Raw genomic sequence first — 16,647 nt, forward strand, 5'->3', positions numbered from 1 at the left:
ATCTCCTGATTATTTTCACTATTATGTGCTTTCTCTTTTCAAAGCACACTCTTACCTTTATGTGCATATTTAAGTGTGTGGTATTAGTACTTTTACTTTTGTAGAGGATAAAGGGGAAAAAATGAAAATAGTGAGAAATGCTTGTTTTCTCCAACCAATTTTCAAACCTGCAAAAAGAAGTTAAAAAAGAAATTTCAAATGCATAAATTAATGTAAAGAAATGGAGGCAAATCCATATATTTAAGAAATTGTATATTTTACCAGCTCTGCATATGTTTTGTGAATTTGTAGTAACTACAGCTCTACATATTAATAAATCTAGCTAAGTACACACAGTGCTCCTATTCTCAATAACCAACACTGAAATAGGAAGGAAATAAATACCCAAACATCAAAACAAAGATAAACATGGAATTCATGCAAAAGTGAAAAGCTATTCCCAAGTAAGTGAAGGGTTTGTTGATCTAGATATTAACTCTGAGCAGGGTAACATTTACAGGCATTTACTGTATCTCTGATGACTAAATGTTTAAAAGAGTCTATAAATTATAATGTATAAATGATTTATAAATGACCTAAAATGTATGGTTTCATAGGTTTATTGTGACTGTGGCCATCTAGTGGGGAGATTGTGGAATTACATCTGGGGCGACACAAACTGCTGCCTTCACTTGCCCCTAGTAATCGTCAGGTGGACGGAACATTCAGACGGAGAATTACTGTAATGATTGCCGCACACCAAAAATGAACTAGTGTGGGAGAAGTACTTGAGTAAAAGTAACAATATCGCAGTGTAGAAATACTCAATTAAAAGTAAAAGTCGAGTATTCAACATTTTACTTAGGTTGAATTACAAAAGTAGTAAGTTTATTCCGCCTGTACTGTACTAATTTGGACATTTACGACAACACGTGAAGGCAGCGTTTCCACGGGTACAGACTCATCACCAGCAGCTGCGCTTCATTCTGGAGGACAAACTGACGCACAGACGTTTTGCGGACAAACTCAAAGCTGAGCATCGACATCAACATGACGAAAAGCTCTACGTTAGGCCACATGAATAGTTAAAATTTGCGTTGTGTGTGTGTGTGTGTGTGTGTGTGTGTGTGTTTTTTTTTTTAAAAAAGATAATAATAAGATAAGTGGGTACTTTATTGTTTTTACTTGGCAGTGAGACGTTGAGGCACAAAGTCCCATTGCGCCAATTAGAGTTTAGGTTAATTCGCGTTTTGAAGATGCGCTACGAACTGAGAGGAAGGATGGCGCTGACCCTGACAAAGACGGTTAATCTCATCACAGGACTGGTCATTGTTTTTCAGTTTCAACTGAGCTTCATGAAGCTGAAATCAGTTAATGGTGAGTTAAAATCTAAATATATATATCTTGACTCCACAAATTATTTGCTTGTTAGCGTTAGAACTAGTTAACGGCCAGGAGGTCAGTTTGTGCAAAGCTGTAGAAGCTAGCTTCATACAAAAACGTTATACTGTACAGTGCAGCAATGAACATTATCGGACCTAAAATGTGTTTTATCGTTTAAACGTATTTAATCTGTCATTACTGTCACATGTAAGTCAATATAGTCGTTGGTGTTCACCGCACTTTTGTTACCGCGTCATTTTATGTTCCTGTTACGTTAAGTCTAGTCACGTCAGTGTAACGTTCAAGTTTTTGTCTTTAACTATGTCACTACGTCATGCACAACGGATAACTGGTTTATTTACATTATATAAGATCTGTTGTCAGTAATACGGTACTAATATTTTTGGATTGAACATACCAACTACATTTTTTAAAATAAAGAATCACAAAAACATCCCAAATGTTATTTTGTTGTTGGTTCAGTGAAAAACATAGTTTTCTCTTTAAAGGTGCACTGTGTAGTTTTGAGGAATACATTTTACACAGAGGAGAAAGGCCTTCATTAACCGACTTTTTATGCCTAAACAAACTCACTCTGGACCCTGCCACTTTTCTAGCTTCAGACAGTGTTCTGGGGATCTTATTTCCTCTGAGAACAGCTGTTACTGAACAGTTTATTCAGTCTCAGAAAAGATCAATTTGTATTATTACCTCATTAATATTGTAAATATTAAAAATCTCAGTTTGAATTTCTTCTCCAAAACTACATAGTGCTCATTTAACCTGATATACCAGGGGAAATAAACCATACATTCTAGCATTTTCAATTGCTAGGCCTATGCAGTGAAATAATGTAACTAAGTACATTTACTCAAGTACTGTGCTTAAGTACAAATGTGAGGTTCTTGTACTTGAGTATTTAAATTTATGGTACTATATACTTCCACTCCACTAAGTTTGGAGGTAAATGTTTTGTTACTCTGCTACATGTATTTGATAACTTTTGTTACTAGTTGCTGTGCAGGCAGCATGCTGCATCAGAGCCAAAGTAGCACATTTTTAAATTAATATATTTAACAGCAAACAATTAAAAGAAAAAAACCCACTGATTCTGATTATCAGAAAAGTGCTGAATATCAGATCAGATAATTGGCCAGTCTGATAACACCAAGTATACAGTTTATACATGCATGTAAATGTATGTTTAATCTACTTTTACTTGTACTTTTTATCCATAAGTACATTCATTGCCAGAAAATTACTTTTAATACTTAAGTACATGTCATATCAGATACAATAGACTTTTACTTAAATACTATTCATATAGGTGAATTTCACTTTGACTTAAGCTATATCTTAACATATTTACTTTTACTCTATATGACTTTTAGGTACTTTAACAACACTGGGCCTTTGTACATGCGTTCATTTGTGTTGCCATGTTGGACCACCAGGTGGAGATACTTTATTTTGAGGGAACTGATTTAAGGTGTAATCAGGCTCAGGTGTGTTGCTGAAGCAGCTGTTTTTGACCCTGGTTTTGCCAGTATTTGTGGTTTTCTACTCTTTATGGAATATCTGGTTTATTTGAAGTGAAAATAAAAAAGTGGACCATATTGCAAAAGGTGGGCTTTGAAAATCTGACTTTTGGTGACAGACTGGGCATTTTAATAGTCTCAAACAGAAGCAGCCCTCAGTGGCAGTAGCAGTTACTACTTTTTTGTTACCCATAAAGCTTCTCTAACTTCTGTTTCCTTCACATCTGCACTGCTACTATAGATTATATAGCATCAACACACTGCCCACACCACACTAACACACAGGTGGAAGGTTATCAGGCCTCTGCAGCAACAGGGCCAACATGTGACAAAAATATAGACACCCACTGCTGCCCGGCGGGCCTCACATGCCTGGTCCTGGACCTGCTGGTGTGAAGAATGTGAAGCATGCTTTCACCCTCTGCTGTGAAGGGAAAAGTTTGGACACACTGTTGTCACTGGAAGGGCAGAATGACGGGGTGACCACGCATGCTTGCCACATGGCGCACGCTGGGGGAATTGTTTATGTCCTGTTCCATGTGAGGAGAAGATGGAGGAGTTTGTTTACAGATGTTTAAGATCTTCAAGGAGGCGTTCTCCACATCTAAATCCCTTAACATACACTATACGCTATTTTTTCCCTGTTAAGTTGCTTTATGTCTGTGAAAATTCCATACAGTCAGCACCATATATGTGAAGTGCCTGAAAGAAAATGATGTGCAGAATATTTGATTATGGAAACAATCTTTATTTGCAGTCCTAGTGTGAATAAAGTTCAGTTGCACAACATGACAGTGAGCTGCTGCTTGTTCACAGGTCTTTGTATTTCTAAAATGCTTGAAACTGATTTTAAACTGTCAAGCACAATTTCAGTCTTCAAACAGATTGTTTTGTTGAAATTTTTAAAGATTTTCTATTTTCAATTATTTTAAACAAAAAAAAGCAGCAAATGATTGGTATTGTTTTTCTGATACATGTTCTGAAATGATGATCGAATTATAAATTGCCTGTTATAAAAATTGAGATGCCTTATTGTTTTATCTTTTAATAGTTAATTCTCTTTATGTGACAATATTATTCAATTTTATGGAGTGTTGCTGGAAGTATCATGATTTGAAATGTTTGCTCGATGTGCGAAGGCCTCAAACAATGTGATTACGACAATAATAATAAATCTCCTCTCTTTGATTCCTCAGGAGTCTACCGCACTAACACACAGGAGCTGTCTCCTCCAGACGGAAGCTCATATGTAGTCTCAGGGAACAACAAGCCCAGGGAGAGAGGGTGGGCATCCAGGCCCACTGCTGGGGCCCCTGGCTGGGAGGCAGATACAGGGGGTCACTACAGAGACGAGCACCAACCAGAGGAGTCAGATCCAGACCTGCTGATGGAACAGGGACACGACAATTCTACACATATTGTGGTAGAGTTATTTACAGCTAAGAGGTTGTCACTTGATGTATTTATGTATTTTGTCATGAGTCCATGTGCCAGTGTTTCCTGTGTTCAGGAACTATTCAATTCAGGTTCAGCAAATGAGGGAAAACTAGTTCTTAAACTTTAGTTCCTAGGTTTTTAGGAACGAAGTTCAGGACATTTAGGTAACATGCTCAAATGTGGGTGACTTAGATGTTAACAAAAATGGTGAATAAGTACATATAACTGCCTATGACTGTATAAGCAAGAAAGAAAAAACAAAGACAAATGGAAATATTTATAGATGTGGTTCTCAAATGTGTTCCCTCTTTGGAACCAGAAATTGTAATATTAGGGATAAAATGTTATTTCTTGATTTTGGCATGTTTCCTCGATGAACAAAATAGGTTCATCTTATACTTTTCTAAAGACAAAGGTGCCAAACTGAAACTTTATAGCTAGCTTGAAAGCCCTCTTTTCATCACTCCAACATGAATTACATTTGATTCATTTTCCACAGTTTCTGTCCCTAACACTGGTTTAATGTATGTTTAAAGCATTTCAATCCCTACATTTTTGGACAGAACATCGATCACGCCTACTACACATCTAAAATCTACGGTCCTGGAGACGCGGCTGGTAAAGAGCTGTGGGTGAACATCGATGAGACGGAGGAGGATGAGTGGAAGGTCTTTGGCGTCCTGTCCAGCACCCACAGACAAGCTGAGGTATAAAATCAATCTGTGAATAAACAGTCAGACAGTCAGTGTTTTATGCTAAATTAAACACCTCTTGTAGAAGAATTCATTTTTAATTTTTGTATTTACTTTAACTTTCCTGAATGAAATAGAAATACTTTGAAGATTTTGATTTCCAAATTATTTTGGCATTTTATAAATAAGTGCTTATCAGGGTATTACAGTTGCTATTTACTTTCTGAATATCGAAAGAACTGAGAGAACTGAGAGTGAAATACACCACAATAAAACAAAAAAAAGTTTTTTTCTTGTGCTGTCAGTGTATGTGAGAAACTATCTTTAACATACAGTTTATATTGCACTTTGCCTTTCTTTGTCTCCAGAGAGTGAATCTTTCCTTCGACTTCCCTTTCTACGGTCACATACTAAAGGAAATAACGGTGGCAACTGAAGGTTAGTCTTTAACTACACATGACACAGGATTTATTTTCTTATTTAAATTTTTTATGAGGCCTCAATCTGTAATCAAAGTAGGTTAAGAGTATATACTGCATAGAGCAGCAACAATTAATCAAATAAATGTCAACTATCAAATTAATCACCAATTATTTTGATAATTGATCAATCAGTTTAAGTAATTTCTTTAAGAGAAAAAGTTTTTTTTTCTGGTTTCCTTACTCCTCTATGACACTAAACTGAACTATTTGATTAATCATGAAAATAATCAACATACTGTCAATGTAAATAATTGTTTATTGTGCAGCTTCATAACATATAGAGATACATTATATGAATTTAGAGGGAATTTTTTATATTTGTTCAGCAGGTCATACTTAAGTTACAGTAGGTCAAATTTTAAATAAGTAAATCAATTTAAATATATTTGTTTTCAGAATAGTGCTGCTTTAAAGAGGCTGTAACCTGCATCACATTTTCTTTGATGGTCTCTGATATTTTTTGCCTATCAAATTTTGTATGATCTGTGTGAGTCTGCTTCCATACAACCTTGCTTCATTTATAGCTTGAGCAAAATACAAGGTTGAGGGTCTGTTTTCAAACAGAAGAAATGTAAGAATGAGGTTGACCTACAAAAATATGACATAAAAAGATTTAAAATTACTGTGAGTGAAGCAGTTTGTGTGTGGGGCTCTTTGTCCCATAAGTCGTCCATGATTCCAGTAATTATTGTGAATATCTCTGTGCATTGCAAATAAATGACTGATGGCAACCTCTGCTTGTTTTTCTCTCACAGGCTTCATTTACACTGGAGATATAATCCACCGACTGCTCACAGCCACTCAGTACATCGCCCCTCTGATGGCAAATTTTGACCCTAGTCTGTCCAAAAACTCAACTGTGTTTTACTTTGATAACGGTAAGAGAGACAGGGAGAGACATCTGTCAAATGTGGCCTTTTGTTTGTGGGTCTGCTGGAAAAAAAAACGTACTAAATAAATGTGCATATGGTATGTCTATCATGTAGGCACTGCGTTAGTGGTTCAGTGGAACCAGATTCACCTACAGGACAACATCAGTCTGGGAACTTTCACCTTTCAGGCCATTCTGCACACCGACGGACGCATCATCTTTGCATACAAAGAGGTGACACTTCTTCTCTTCTCTGTGTTCTTCTTCTACTGTGAAATGTGTTTAATTATATACTGTACCCTTTTTCATAGATTCCTATAGACATCAACAACATCAACACTGAGAACCATCCTGTCAAAGTGGGCTTGTCGGATGCTTTTGTGGTGCTTCATGAGATAGAGCAGATCCCCAGTGAGTTGTAAAACTAATTTTACTTAAGAATCAAAACACTGGATCTCATTGGTCTTTAACAACATCATATCCTCTCTGATATGCTCCAGATGTTCGGAGAAGAACCATTTATGAGTATCACAAAGTCAACATCCTCAAGTCCAAAATCTCCAATTCTACAGCTGTGGAGATGCTTCCTCTGCCGAGTAAGTCAATCTTACTTACAGTGCTGCTAAAATGGCAAAACAAATTATAAATTATATAAATTCATGTTATATTTCTGTTAGCCTGTCAAATTGTAAAAAATGAGTATAGTGAAATACAGTAGCAGCAGTTGCAAGTCAGCTCTGTGCTGCAGGATGGAATGTAAAAATGTATTTAGGTTCAGTTTACAGAAGTCAAAGCCGTCTCTTCCTCCTCAGCCTTGACTGTTTTCTTTATTCTCAGCATGTCTCCAGTTCTCCAGCTGTGGTCCATGTGTCACTTCTCAGATTGGCTTTAACTGTAGCTGGTGCAGTCGGCTACAAAGGTAAACTGGAAAGCACTAAGAGAAAACATATTGTACCACAACGCTGCACACTCCACAACATTTATTTTAAAAATAAGAATTCAGTAAATCTTTGTTTTGTTTCTTTTGCTTTACAACATGCTGCCCTATTGCAGTATAAATTGTCAGTAAGTATATAAGACATGATCCACGCCATTCAAACAATGCCATCCGAGAACTATCCCTCAAACACCTGATCTTTTCAATTATCAGTTATCCAAATAGTTGGTGATTAATTCAATAGTTGACAACCAATTGATTGATTACAGCATCTTGTATGTTCGGGAAGGTAAATGTGTATTTATTGCTCCTCTGTACTCTCCATACATTGAAAATAGTCGCTTTCTTTCTCAGATGCTCCAGTGGTTTTGATCGTAACCGACAGGACTGGGTCGACCTCGGCTGCCTGGAGGAGGTTCTCATCAATCCTCAATTCAGTAAACTACACAAAGTTTAACTCGTTTTAACTTGTGTCTGTCTGCAAAACAGTTTACGGATGTTTGTTTTTACAGAGAAGGGATCCCCGGTGTCTCCGAATGACAGACGTTACAAACACCACATCTCACCACCTCACACATACGACCACTCCTGTTACGACAACCACGATGCAGCAGAGGACCTCCAGCATGACTTCCACCCCCCTCAGCAAAATGTCATCCACTGTCACCAACCCCTCTACACATAGCAACACCAGCAGGAGAAAAGTATTCACTCCACAGCCTCCGACCAGCAAACCTGCAGAAGGTAAGCTGCAGTAAACAAAATGTGTGTGTTGTGTTGGCCTGAAACTCAAACATTTTATTTCAGATTTAGGACAGATTACAGCTCAAAGCAGGGCAGGTTTTATTACCATCTCATGAATTAATACTTGTTGTTGCTGGGATCCACGCCCAGTGTGTTGTGTAAAGTCTGACAGTGAGAGGGTCAAGTGGTCAGCTATTTCCCAGCCCTCTGTTAGCTCATAGCTGAGTGTATACAGCGCCATGTTAAATACTGCATAGTGTCCTCAGCTGCTGAATGTTAATGCTAATGTATGTGAATCTCTGTGGTCGGAGGAGGAGGCCTGTATGTTTTGTCTGTAGGGGCCATTGTTTCTAAGCTGAAATGTCCTCAAACAAAAACACTGTTATTTTACTGATATTTTAGCTCTTATTTTATATATTTATATTTAGATCTTATAAAGTACTTGCTTTTTACTAAAATAGAATACATCCCTTGGACCCACACTGCTTTAATCTGTGATGGCTGTCAGAAACAAACTGGCACTTGAGATTTGACTTGTACTCAGTTAAATTATTAGGATCCACTTTGAAAAAAACTACAGTAAATAAAAGGCTACTCTATTACAATAAAATTAGACATGGTCGATCTCTTGAAATTTTAAGCCTGTTCTTTTCCTGAGAAATGTCTTTTATTCCTTACAGAACCATCAGTGGATAAAAAAACACAGCTCATAACAACATGTCTTTGTTTTCTTTACTAGATGACTCAAAGATGTCTCTGCACATCAATGAAGCACGTAAGTTAACTTTTACTCAAAACTTACTTCCATCTGATGTGCCTGAAACTTCAGTGTGACAAACAGTTCACGTGTGAAGATTTTTGTGATTATCTCATCATTTCAATTCTGATGGCACAAGCCGAACAAGTGAGAACATCTGCATGTTTGTGATGTTTTTAGCCCCTTCACTTCCAGGCCCTGTCCACACATATACAGTGGCGGTCCTAGCTTGCATGACGCCCTGGGCGAACCTCACTGTACACATGCAAACGGTGTTTAAGGTCAATGAAAACAGAGCTTTTGGAAAAGTCTAGAGTAAAGATATTCAGATACTCTTTTTCAGTGTTTACAGAAATGCAGACACATGTTTAGTGTTTGTAGCATCATTGGCAATTATGTGTATGTGTTATAATATTTGAGTTTGTACGGTGACAGAATCGATGTTATATTGCCAAACGTTATATTAAGAAAGACACAAACTACTGTTTTGCTGACAAGTTTTCCAAGAAGATTCTATTTTCTGGAACTAAGCAACCGACCTGAGTATACAATCTGCTTCCTGTTTACAACAGCACGCGCATGCCTACAGTAGGTGAATGGCTATGAGATATGCCTGTTCAGGTGTGTTGTATGGACACAGATCACTTCTGAAAGGCTGCTAAAACACTCGTCTGGATGGAGATTTTTGTTTTTCTAATACCCGTGTACATGTGGACAAGGCCCCAGTTAGATCTGTAGAGCAGAGGGCAGCAACCCCCGTCATATTATCAGAGAGACACAGTGACAGATTCTACACACACTGACTTTCAGTCAATGAGTGTCACTGAGGGTCTCGTCATCACGTTTGTACAGCAGGAGACGAGGGGACCACAGGAGAGGGTGATGAGCGGCTACAGATCGGTCTACTAGCAGGCATCATCATGATGATGGTTGTCATGGCAGCAGCCGTTCTGATGTCTGTCTACATGTACAACCACCCAACCTCCAGCGCCGGCCTCTTCTTCATGGAGGTCAGTGACACCTGCAGTTCTCCATAATACCCTGAAAGAACCATGCTGCTAGTTTCTCCTTTGTTTATTAGCACATTTTGCATATTTGCCTGAGCAATTTTAATTTCCTATCGACCTTTTTTTGTTCATTTCACCGTAAAATTAATGTCAAAATGCAGATACTGGAAAATGAATTAATCACAATCAACATTGTGTTTGATTTATATTTTGTCTTATGAGCTGTGGGGCCCAAATACACTTTAATCTAGAGAAAGATATTTGGACTACTATTAAGATTACCATGAAATTTGGTGCCTCCTCATCAATGTTGGTGCTTAAACATAAATGTAGAACCAATGATCGAGCAAAAGTTTCCTTTACCAACATGCCCTGGTCCTTAGTAGTTATTGCCAGACTTGTATGACAATTGCAGCTGATATTCATGTTTCCCAGGTGATGAATTTCAAGCATATTGAGTTTCTGACCTTTTCGGTATCAGCACCAAATCTTTTTTTTTTTTTTTTGTCCTTTGCATCTTCTGCCATATTCAGCACATTTTTTGTCCACCTCATTGAAGCCATGTCATACTTCCTCGACCCACGTGAATCATTTATTATCTTTAAACATCTTTTTTGTGTAATTTAGATGGAAATATTTGGCATTTTTGATGAGCTAGTATTTTTAACAACCTTTTCTTTGCCCTGAACACTGGCTTTTCACAGTAAATAAGTTTATGCTCGCGTCTGTTCCAAATCCAGTAAGTAATATTTATTCATCCCTCGTGGTGCAATAAAAAGTATATTTAGCAGGGCAGAAACATACATCTCATGCATACAATTAGTAGCTATAAAATGCATGTTTTCTCAATAATATAATCAAATATTCCTTGAACAAACAAGCTCATGTGTTTATTTAATTTCCTGCCTTTCTCTCTCCCCTCAGCGGCGGCCGACCCGCTGGCCAGTCATGAAGTTCAGGCGAGGCTCTGGTCACCCCTCTTACGCAGAGGTGGAAGCTCCTGGTCAGGACAAAGACACCGCAGTGGTGATCGACCCCAAACAGTCTTTCGCCATGTCCGACAGGAGAGAGAGTGACCTTAAAGAAGGATTCATAGTTCCTGATCAGAGGGAGCGCTTCCTCGTCTCAGAGAGCTCCTGACCAAAACTACGTATCCCAGAAGGCTTTGGGGCAGAGATGGTTCTCTATGCGAGGATCTTTTCTTGAATGCTGAGACTTTTTTGTTTTCAGTTACCTGTTGCTCAAGTTCATTTTAAGAATTTGAGCATTCAGAGAGGAAAACATCAAACCTCTATGAGGAGATTGTAACTACAGAACATTTTAAGCTACAGTTTGGCTTCATGTTAGCATTAGCTATGTGAGCCACTGGACTGTTTCAATGCAAAGAAAAAGATAAAAACTTGTTCCTACTTTGCTCAGGTCACTCATTCTTGTTTACTGCAGCGTCACAGAGAGCGAGAGGTGACGCTGCTGAATGTTTGTTTTGAGACCTTTTCTCTCAAAGACGGCTGTTATTTTCCAGAGCAGTTATGTGTCGTTCCCACACCTCCCTCACAAAGAGGAATGTCATATTCGGGTGTCATTTCCTCATCTCAAAAATACAGACTAAATTCCTCACCATTACACCCACCTTCATCAAACAGAGCGCACAGTGTTTCCACTGTTTTTTTATCTCAGAGCAACATATTTTAACAGTTTGAAGCAAATGTCTGCAACTGTTTGAATTTTTAACTTTATTTTCTGAATTTAACATGAAAGGCAGAAAACAAAATATGTATACTACAACATTACAAACATCCACAACCATGGAAAAATACATCTATATTTATTTCAGACATTGTACAGTCAACATTTTTCTAGCATGCTGTAATTGTTCCCATGTATGTGTAATCTGTATATTTATGAGTTAGTGGTAAAAACAGTGTAATATTCAGTAGTTGTACTGCTGACAGTTTTAGTGTCTTCAGAACTTTATTCACCAGCAAGTTAGATTGTCAACTAATGTTTAGAAGTCTAAATATTATTTTAATTAAAACATTAGGATTTGTGCACATGCTGTGTGATGTAATAATTTCACCAGTTTTATCATTTTTTTGGAGAGAAAAAAAGTCTTAAAACTCAAATGTTAGTTAATTTTTGTGTTCTTATGCTTACTGAGCTGAGAATGTACCTGGTCCTCTTCAACAAAGAATGTTCATACATTTCAGTCATCCATCTAATAATAAAGTAGTTTTATCTACATTTTGATAAGATGACACAAGAATCAACAGTCAGTAACATACAGCACAACTACACCACATAAACATACAGTACTAGTGTCCCAAATTCTTTGAGGCATGTTTAGTTTAAAACTAAATTAAGGCAAAAAGGTGTCCGAACGGATCATTTAAGACTGGCCTGTTGGCTGCAGAGGGTCAAGGCACTGCTGTGATGGAGGTACTGCAGATGAATCAGGCTTCCTTATCGTCTGAGAAAAAATCAAACAAAAAGGGAGATAAAACAAATATTTATAATTCAATTACAAAGTGAGTCAGACAGCAGCTCTTATTCAACGGGTGGATATTTCATAAATGTGCAGTTTTGTAACATTTTGTGGCAGTAATTTACATTTAATAGACAAATACTTAATATAATCTGGTTTGGATGCCCATAGATTATCAAAACAGCGTGTAGGGGTTCCCATAAGTCCTTGAAAGTTTGTGAATTTGAGAAAAATATCAATGCCTTGAACGTTTTAGAAAATAGTTATAAATGGACTTGGGTCGTTGAAAGTGCTTGAATTAATATATTTTGTGCAGGAACAGAAATTAAAGTTCTTCTAATATTTTTTTACTTGACAATTAGGCTGCGATCTGCATTCTGTATGTGTCTCCTGCTGTTTTCACTGAAACACGGCACAATTAAGAAGTGTCCACACATTCAAGCCTCTCTGTTTGTTTTCTGTGAGCGTCTGTAAAGTCTGCCAGTTCTCATTATAAAAATTGTTGGTGTTGTCTCAAACTATGTCTTGTTGGGTCCTTGAATTTGATGTTTAAGAAGGTGAGGTGACTTTTGAGTATGCTGTTGACGGACACTTATCCCACAATGCATTGCACAGAGGAGAGGGAAGAGCCGGTCACACTTAGAGAAATTAAAACATAACGTGTCTGCTGGTAAAACAGCTACAGGACCAACTCCGAAAATAAAAAACAACTTAAATTCTTGTAGAAACATTTTGCAGTAACTTTCTAAAGCTACATTTTGATATCATGTGTGCAGGAATTGCATAATTTCAAGCTTTTGTTTCGTACCTTTCACTGGTGGTGCAGGTAATCGCCTCCTCAGTTGTCTTGATGAGTCCAGGGTGACCGGCTGCATGTGAAACAAAAGGCTTGTTTTTCATTCTTTTACAACATGTTTGTACGGAAGCTCTGAGGGGCAAGTGGAGAATTGTTTTTTTTTTGTTGTTTTTTTTCCCCATTCTGTCTGATTTAATTGTTTTCTCTCGTGTTTATGACTTAAACTGTTGGAAAAAAAATTTGCCAAGATCATCTTCCTGTTTTTTTGTTGTTTTTTTTCATCTGCCAAAACACGTGAAAAAAAAATGTCAAGACTCATTTTGACTACACGAGTCTGAAGTGCACCACCACTGCACTTCTTACACTCTTAATACGACTAAAATCATTCATGTGTTCTTCCAGGGGACTTTTAATTTCTCTGTGCACTCTAAATACAAGATTTTCACAGATCCTTGCAAAAAAAAATGTTCCCCATCAGTTGTGAAGTCATAAACACAGGAGAGAAAACAACTCTTCGCTTGCCCCTCTGGGCTTCCGTATGTTTGACTTTATGTTCTGGTCGTTGTACTGATAATGGCCGCGTTTCCCAGATTCGATCGTTCTTAAGGACTTAAGAAGGGTTCGGCTAAGAAGGAGCGCTAAGATACGGGTGTTTCCCAGACGCGTTCTTAACTGCCTTCTTAGGAGAACCTGAAGATCAAGCCAAAGAAGCTTCTCAAGAAGCTCTTAGTGGGAGCTGTCCACGGCGCTGCTGCTGTGCTGAATCAATCGATGCCAGGCAGATCGATCACCCACCTCTTTATGTGTGTGTGTGCTGTCAGACCGGGCTGTCCAGGCAAAGAGATCCAACGGCTGATCACTCTGGTGTCTCCACACATCCAGAGAGCAACCCGCTGCAATTTTCAGCCCGGAGGTGCAGCACAGAGTGATCAGCCGTTGGATCTCCGCACGGGGCAGCCGGTACTTTGCCTGGACAGCCCGGTCTGACAGCACGTCCAGTGGGGAGAAGTGCTGACGCACGTATGCATTTATGTAAACCGTCTAGCTTCGCGCACGGCGACGCTGTTGGTTCACAGGGAGAATGTGCTGTATTGCAGCCGTGGTTTCTCACACGCGCGGACTTTGGCAACGCATTTATATAGAGTAGCAGGTGAAGCCTCTCTGGATGAGGTTCAGCTGAGTTTAATACATCTGTTCCCTTGATATCTGTGAAATGCCACAGGGTTGTTGTTTTTTTTATGTGTAGTACTATAAACTCATATATGCAGATGTTGTGGAAAACTTAAACGTGTAATTCAATAAAAAGGTTTTTTTTTCATCTACCATTTTCTATTTTTTTTTCTTGCGCCAGTGGTCCGCAGCTATGAGCGCATTTCAACATTGAGCATTGTTTTATTATTTCGCAAAGTGGATGATATAAATTTCCCTGACGCGGCTTGATCACTGAGCATTTGGTCGCTAAGAAGGCTGTTAAGAGTGGGTCAGCTCGATCTTACATTTCCTTCTTAGTGAAAGATCTTCTTAAGCTAAGAGCGACTCTGGGAAACACATCCTTCTTTCACAGCGTTCTTAAGAGCGCTCCTAAGAAGATCTTAGCACTTAAGAACTTCTTAACGAATCTGGGAAACGCGGCCAATATGTGTATTAATGTGAAGCAATACGGCACCATAACTGGAATCGTCCTGGTCTTACTGACACGTGACTGTGTGTCCACATCGAGGCCTGCACTCTTCAAAGCAGCAATTCTGGCTGAGATGTCACAAATCTAAAGCAGAATCACAAGGAAGTGATGCAGTACATGTTGTTTAATGTCACACTGGTTCTATAACTGCCTTTTTAATCTTTGACCTTTGATTTCAGTGCCTCGGTAAGGCCATCTGTGGCGTGTTTTTAAACACCAGGCCTCTTTATGAACTCATCACACAGCTCGCAAACCAGACACTTAATTAATCACTAATATGCTATTTCCAGCTTTAAAATGGGTTCATAGTTGGCTTCGACTCACCTGTAGCTCAGACTGTTGAACTTTAGCAGCTGCTGATGCGACCTGCTCCTCCAGGAAGGACAGCTCCATATCAGACGTGCCGCTGCAGATGCCCCTGGCACATTCCTCCAGGTCACTCAGCTCCGACTCCAGACTGTACACCGTGCCAGCTGCTACGTACACCTGCAGCATCCGGTTCAACACAGGATTAACATCAACACTGGTATTTTGGACTAATTGCAATTATTAAACTTGAACCTGCCTTAATGTTACAGGCAAGTCATCTCTAAGTGCACCTTTCCTCTTGTTTTACCCTTTACCTTCTCTGAGCCACTTCTAAACTCGGAGTAAAAAACCTGCCGACCACGTCTCGACTCTTCTCTAACCTTTAGGCGACCTTTTACAGAGGACACAGCTGAATTAGAGTACAAGGGAAAGAGTTTATAAAACCGTCTATATTTGGAAACATATTTAAGTTTTTTTTAACTCTACATATGGTGTCTGTCCTGTCTCTGTGCTCCTTGGAGACAGTGATGCAAATACAAGTTTAAAATGAGCCGAGCTGCAGTATATTATTACTGCACAGCTGAAATGAGTGACGAGCACCATCTAACATCTAGTCTGCAAGTAAGCAGCTTCATTAAACAGCGCCACATGCGGTAATGCAGCTCACGTTCTCCTCCAGTCTGGAGAAGTGTTGGTCCAGTTTCTTGGGGTCTGTGTTGGGAGGCAGGGTGGAGGTGGTGGACAGTCGGGGCTCGTCTCCTCCCTCCACTCCCTGCAGCAGCTGCTCGGTGGCGTTCAGCACCTTCAGAACCTCAGTGGTGATGCTGCGTAGAGACACCGCCGAGTACCTCTGAAACACACACACACACACACACAGACTGATTGACATCATTGTAATGTAAACAGGAATTGTGCAGTGTAATAATAGTCTAATCTGACCATTTTTATGTGTGCACTAATGCTCTTCGGCAAACTCAGGTTAATGAAATTTTGTCACATGAAATAGGAAGGTGAGCCACACAAATCCAAGCAAAGACGTATTGAACAAAATAGATATTAAAAACTATAAATAAAATATGAAAATGATGAAATGAAATGCACGCACGAAAACCACACGAGCAAGGAGAGAAGGGAAAGCGAGTGAAGAGGTGGAAATAAATCAGAAATCATCGCCACGCTACAAGCTCTCACCTGCTCCAGCAGAGTGGATATATACTCTAATGTTTTGTAAAGCTCCAGGTCACTACCCTACAGCACACGGAGACGAGAAGAAAACACAGGACAGACAGGAGGAGGGAGTCAGCATCAAGCAGAGAGTCAGCTGTTCAGGAGTTAGTTACTTTGCAAAGAGAAGTTAATAAGCAGAGTTACGGTAAACTTATTAATTAAAAGCACTACATGAAATAATACGGCCAATGAAGAGTATGAACAATGAGCCATTTAAGTGAGAAATATAAAATGTTATATCAACACATTCACTTCTTTAAGACATTTCCAGAAGATGAAATGATTTATTGTTATTTATTTGATTACTGTAAACATTCTGCAAATG

The 16,647-nt window shown here is 38.8% G+C and overlaps 2 protein-coding genes across 7 annotated transcripts in view; one reads left to right on the top strand and one right to left on the bottom strand.

Moving 5' to 3' along the window:
• Positions 1–950: 950 nt before the first annotated feature.
• On the top strand, positions 951–11,241 carry plxdc2a (plexin domain containing 2a). 2 transcript variants are annotated; one of them, XM_084369141.1, is made up of 14 exons: positions 951–1,356; positions 4,097–4,323; positions 4,901–5,044; positions 5,398–5,467; positions 6,267–6,389; positions 6,498–6,616; positions 6,694–6,793; positions 6,883–6,978; positions 7,220–7,301; positions 7,674–7,734; positions 7,832–8,063; positions 8,803–8,838; positions 9,673–9,830; positions 10,752–11,241. In XM_084369141.1, the coding sequence occupies exons 1-14, from the start codon at positions 1,236–1,238 to the stop codon at positions 10,965–10,967; spliced, it is 1,785 nt and encodes a 594-aa protein (XP_084225267.1). In that variant the 5' UTR covers positions 951–1,235; the 3' UTR covers positions 10,968–11,241. The 2 variants fall into 2 exon arrangements, with proteins under 2 accessions (XP_084225267.1, XP_084225268.1); XM_084369142.1 differs by having other exon boundaries at positions 9,676–9,830.
• Positions 11,242–11,543: 302 nt separating this feature from the next.
• The window catches only part of myripa (myosin VIIA and Rab interacting protein a), a 31,169-nt gene continuing 26,065 nt past the window's right edge, over positions 11,544–16,647 (bottom strand). Inside the window, exons 13-18 of one of the 5 annotated variants that reach the window (XM_084369139.1) lie at positions 16,287–16,343; positions 15,763–15,945; positions 15,111–15,272; positions 14,802–14,870; positions 13,118–13,178; positions 11,544–12,294 (exon numbers count right to left, since the gene is read on the bottom strand). In XM_084369139.1, the coding sequence (XP_084225265.1) occupies positions 12,278–12,294; positions 13,118–13,178; positions 14,802–14,870; positions 15,111–15,272; positions 15,763–15,945; positions 16,287–16,343 (549 nt within the window). In that variant the 3' untranslated portion in view covers positions 11,544–12,277. Of the gene's footprint in view, positions 12,295–13,117; positions 13,179–14,771; positions 14,871–15,110; positions 15,273–15,409; positions 15,946–16,286; positions 16,344–16,647 lie in introns of those variants that run through there. The other 4 variants (XM_084369138.1, XM_084369137.1, XM_084369140.1 and 1 more) reach the window with 4 other exon arrangements.

The sequence above is a fragment of the Pagrus pagrus genome, assembly GCF_965226575.1.
Source record: "Pagrus pagrus genome assembly, chromosome: 12".
NCBI lineage: Eukaryota > Metazoa > Chordata > Actinopteri > Spariformes > Sparidae > Pagrus > Pagrus pagrus.